This window comes from Anarhichas minor, unplaced genomic scaffold (genome assembly GCF_050575085.1).
Source record: "Anarhichas minor isolate MPS153535 unplaced genomic scaffold, ASM5057508v1 ptg000005l, whole genome shotgun sequence".
In the NCBI taxonomy this organism is placed as follows: domain Eukaryota; kingdom Metazoa; phylum Chordata; class Actinopteri; order Perciformes; family Anarhichadidae; genus Anarhichas; species Anarhichas minor.
In genome coordinates this window covers 4,040,477-4,046,061 of record NW_027466451.1, presented here as the reverse complement: position 1 = coordinate 4,046,061, position 5,585 = coordinate 4,040,477, and the positions used below count along the sequence as shown (strand labels likewise).

At 44.0% G+C, this 5,585-nt stretch overlaps 1 protein-coding gene across 1 annotated transcript; it reads left to right on the top strand.

Annotated features, from left to right (window-relative positions):
- Positions 1-2,780: 2,780 nt before the first annotated feature.
- Positions 2,781-3,941, top strand: foxl1 (forkhead box L1). Its single transcript, XM_076112717.1, has one exon. The coding sequence runs from the start codon at positions 2,781-2,783 to the stop codon at positions 3,939-3,941; it is 1,161 nt and encodes a 386-aa protein (XP_075968832.1).
- Positions 3,942-5,585: the final 1,644 nt, after the last annotated feature.

Below are 5,585 nucleotides of genomic sequence, written 5' to 3'. Positions count from 1 at the left end.
TCACGAGCCAAATTGGAAAGGAAAGATTTTAAAATATGGAGCAGGTCTGCTGAGTCTGAAATACTAAGAAAACAGTTATCTTCATTAGACACATCAATCAACCTAAAAGCCTGTGAAATATCACCTGCACCCAGAATGCACCTGTGAAAACCCCTGTAACCAATCAGATCCCTTAGAAATCAGGATTCAGGTTTGCTTCATGGTATTATGTTACAGAATGATACAGTTAATATCTCATGACACCTTCAGTCTGATACTGTTGTGAGTAGATGAGGATTGAGGTGAAACACGTTGCTTTTGTGTTCATGGTCTTTATTCACAGCACGCTGCAAAGAGTGGAGATAATAGTGTTGTAGGGTTTCAACAAAGAGGCCCTAGTTTCACAGTCAGTGTTTCAGCAACAGATTTAATCATCACATGGTCCTTTTGATTTATCTTGACAACCTTCAGGTTTGGATAATAATTCACAGAGAGAATAGACACATTGTGAGCCTCTACTGTACAGCCGTGGACAAAAGTTTTGAGAATGACACAAATATAAATTATCACAAAGTCTGCTGCCTCAGTTTTTATGATGGCAATTTGCATATAGTCCAGAATGTTAAGGATATTGCTGCTAGTAAGATTGCACCTAAATCAACCATTTATCGGATCATCAAGAACTTCAAGGAGAGAGGTTCAGTTGTTGTGAAGAAGGCTTCAGGGCGCCCAGCAAGTCCAGCTAACTCCAGGACGTCTCCTGAAGCTGATTCAGCTGCGGGATCGGGGCACCACCGGTGCAGAGCTTGCTCAGGAATGGCAGCAGGCAGGTGTGAGTGCATCTGCACGCACAGTGAGACGAAGACTTTTGGAGGATGGCCTGGTGTCAAGAAGAGGAGCAGAGAAGCCACTTCTCTCCAGGAACAACATCAGGGACAGACTGACGTTCTGCAGAAGGTACAGGGATAGGACTGCTGAGGGGTCAAGTCATTTTCTCTGATGAATCTCCTTTCCGATTGTTTGGGGCATCCGGAAAAAAGCTTGTCCGGAGAAGAAAAGGTGAGCGCTACCATCGGTCCTGTGTCATGCCAACAGTAAAGCACCCTGAGACCATTCATCACGTGTGGGGTTGCTTCTCAGCCAAGGGAGTGGGCTCACTCACAATGTAGCCTCAGAACACAGCCATGAATAAAGAAAGGTACCAAACATCCTCCGAGAGCAACTTCTCCCAACACTGCAAATATTGACTCTTTGCATAAACGTAATGTAATTGTCAATAAAAGCCTTTGACACTTATGAAATGCTTGTAATTATACTTCAGTAACCATAGTAACATCAGACAAAAAGATCTAAAAACACTGAAGCAGCAAACTTTGTGAAACCAATACTTGTCATTCAAAACTTTTGTCCGGCTGTAAAAGCATGAAAACAAGATGCATCCAGAACCGCCGACTGCACAAATATTCGTGCTTCTACTTTACATGTGTGCTGCTCTGTCCGCTCAGTGTTCTGTCATCGTGGTGTTTTCATTGTGACAGACCTGCAGATGAATATGTTTAATATTGCAGGACACAAATGATCACAAATAAAGCAAGAAGATACGGAGGATGCTATGAATATTTAAATACAGAAAATGCACTAAAATGAATATAAACGGATGGTTTCTTGTGCCATCATAATACACAAAATAAATGAGCTTGTTTCTTTTGTATATTTTGTATTTGAGCCAGGTGGGAACTGAAGAGATTTAATATAATAAGAGTTCAGTTCTACCAGTTTTACAAAAATAAATTGTATTAAAAGGACCGCTCACTTTGTTGTTGTCATCATGAGCAGATAGAGAAATCAATCCGCTAAAGTCATGTCTGAGAATGTGTTTAATAGCTGATAAATATCACTCCTTCAAAGTCAAATTATAGTTTAATATCTATTGCTTAAAATTTGACTGTTTTTAGGAAAATAAATAAATAAAATAATCACAATAAAGATGGAGATACAGTTGCTGGAAATATATAACAGATTCTTTGAATACAAATGTGAAAAAACTAACTTTTTCACAAACTTACTGTTGCATAATTAAACATACATGTCTCATAATAATTCACAACACAAGGACCCTGCGGATGCATGTAAAGCAGCTGCAGGCCTGTAGCAGTAGTCTACAGTGATAGTATCTGGTCAGTCACCCATCACTGACTGTCCTCAGATCTGCTGTGGGCCTGACACGAGTTAAGAGACATTGTTTGACTTCATTTCCCTTTTATACACTTTGTTTTCACATGAGCGAACCCGAAGCAACTCCCAGAGAGGACCCGGCAATGTTTGCTTGTTCTCTCTGTGTGAGCAACTCTCAGCGTCAGGGGTGGACGTGATATTTCAAACAGCACATCAGTGCGTTTATGTATTGAGTGCCCGGAAATTTTTCCAAATAAACACAGCTTGATTCGACCTGGGTGGGCAGACTTATCAAGCGACTAATTCTATAAACAGATGAGGGAATAACCCGGCACCTCATTGGCTGTTGGACGGAGAGGTGGGGTGGGGTGAGGTGGGGTGGGGGGTGCACGAGGGAGTTTCAGCGCAATGAAATTTTAATTAATGTGGGTGGGCTCAGAACACCACCGACTGTTTATGATGGCCAATTTATTTCCCAGTGCAAAGTCAACATAACACAGCAAACGTACAACAATTATTAACATTTCCAGGGGCCCTCATGAGGCTGGGGAGTCAGTCAGTGGTGGAGAGGAGCTCCGGGAGCAGGCTCAACTTTCCCCGGGACACACTGCAGCTTCCCCGGCGTAATGACTCTCTACCACGGCCGTCTGCCGCCTCTCGGAATGCCGCACTCGGCTCTGAGCCTCTCCGGTACCCCGCTCATCTACCTGTACGGAGGGGACAGCCGAGGGGTCGTGCCCGCCACCTTGAGCTTCGTGCCGGCCCGCGAGGAGCCTCCGCAGAAGCCGCCCTACAGCTACATTGCGCTCATCGCCATGGCCATCAAGAGCGCACCGGAGCAGCGCGCGACGCTCAGCGGCATCTACCAGTTCATCATGGACCGGTTCCCCTTCTATCACGACAACAAGCAGGGCTGGCAGAACTCCATCCGCCACAACCTGTCCCTGAATGACTGCTTCATCAAGGTGCCCAGAGAGAAGGGCCGTCCTGGCAAAGGCAGCTACTGGACGCTGGACACCAAGTGTCTGGACATGTTCGAGAACGGCAACTACCGTCGGAGGAAGAGGAAGGCGAAGAGCCAGCAGGAGGCTCTGGACTCCAAAGTCGGAGGACACAAGCGCTCTAAGGGCCCGGGCCCATCCAGGGACCCTCAATCCTCTCTGAGACATCAGACCGGCTCGGGTATAGAGGCACCAGCGAGGCAGGGCGCGGAGGCGGTGGAGACACAACCTGACACAAAAGCGGTTCTTGTCGAGTTTAACCACGCGGAGCAGACGCATAATCCTCCCAGACCTAAAGTGTCCTTCAACCAGGGTACGCTTGCGTCCACCGGGAGGAGGCTTGACGCCCCCCAACCTGAGACATGTCCTGTTCCGCGACACGCTCCGCTCTGGATAGACCCTGTGCATGTCCCAGGCGCGTCCCTCCACCGGGAGCCAGAGCAGAGACGGTCAGCGTTCAGCGGAAGAGACAAGGAGAGAGGTCCGCTCTGCGCCGTCAGTTTCAGTTGCGCGGGGAACACTAACTTGGCTGCGCTCGCGCAGGACAGGCCGAAAGGACACGCGCCGAGCAGGGACAAATCAAAAGGTTTTAGCATCGAGAGCATCTTATCGAGGAGCGAAGACGAAATGCGCAGCAGCATCCTCGGGTTGTCTGCGGAGACATGCGCAGAGCGCAGTCCGTCCGTGGTCCTCGGCGCACGGCCGCATCAGTTGTACCAGATGGGATTTCCTCTCTGCTCTTACCTGTCTCTCACCTGCCCCGACAACGTGCTGCATTTTAAATGAGTACAGCTCAGACTTTCATGTGTTTCACTCACGGATGGAAGTGTAAACTCTGTAATTAGCTTTGCATGATGAGACAGCTTACTGCTCTTCTGCTCTTTTCAGGATCCCGATCATCCTCATCATCTGCAGTAATGACAAAGAGCAGCAGCGACGCTTTTACATTCTGTTTTACGCATGCGTAATTGTCAGTAGTTATTGTTTGTGGTAATTATTCAAAAACTGTTGCTCCCTACAGTTTATGGCTCAATGCTTGATACAACATGTAAAGTGTATGAGGGTCATGTACACAGTGTGTCTGTTTATGATGAATCAGTGAACGTCATGCTGAGCCTGCAGCCTGCAGCAACTCTGCACATCAATATGAGAACAACGTTAAGTGCTCTGTAATGTAACCAAATGATGTTCCACATTCCACTCTGCTCTGAATGCCCTGTGCAAAAATAAAGCTTAGTTTGGTAAGAAAACAACAGAATGATTTATTTAAAACCAAGAATTCAGTTGGAAGATTGTTTGGATGCAATGTCACTGTTTAGTGATTAAAGGTTGTTTTTTTAAACATCCTGTATCTTCTCTTTATAACTCTGTAAGGCTTATGATGCGTATTGAGGATTGGCAGACTGAGCCTTGTTCAGTGCATAAGATTTATTAAAATATATTATTTATCCAAAGTGCTTGGATAAAGATATCCTGAGTACTTCCTGATATTAATAATATTTGATTTGCCAGCAGTTGTATCAACTTTAAATGAATAGTAAGAAACATTATCAAGGAAACAAAAACAAAGATTACATTCAAAATTCAATTAACTCAACTTCAAAAACTGACGACCCCTGAAGAACATACGGACCAGAAGTGTTGACTCGTGATGAATCCGCTGTGAAGGAGAGTTTACTGTGTTCTGGTCTAAAGACGTGACGAGCAGTTTGATCCGGTCCGCTGAGCTCACATGATGGTTTATGAAGCCGTGGTTTCCTGTCATCACTCAGACAAACGGAGAACTGTTGATGAGCTGATCAGTGATGGATTTTGTGATTTTTATTTTGTGACAACATTCAGATATCACTGTTTCTCTTTGTGTTGAACAGACCTCACTATGTTTACATCCTCATATTAGGGTTAATAATGGTGATACATAACATATTTGTGTGAAGATAAGACAGGATAAAATAAGATTGGCCTTTATTAATCTACAGAGATGCTTTCATGTGTTGCAGCAGCACAAGACAGAAATAGGTACTGATACACAGAGAGGACAATAACATATTATGTTATAGAATGAAATAAGAGCTCTATAGAGCTTGTATAAGAGAAGAAAGTACACAAGAGAAATGAAAGACAAAGTTACATGTGAGTGACACCGTATATGTTGTCTGTATTAATACAGCAAAATAGAAATATAATATTACCATATGATGTGGTAACACAGACATTATAACATCGTGTATGTGATATATATATATATGTTATATATAATACATTATGAGGTTTGACAGGATGTCAATCAATTCAACAGTGAACATGTAATCATATCTATCATATATAAATACATCATTCTAATACCATGCTGTTCATGTTGAAGGTGGCAGCTTTGAAATAAGAGCACAGTTTAACAGTTCTTTAGGAATGTTCATGTAGTCAATTTGA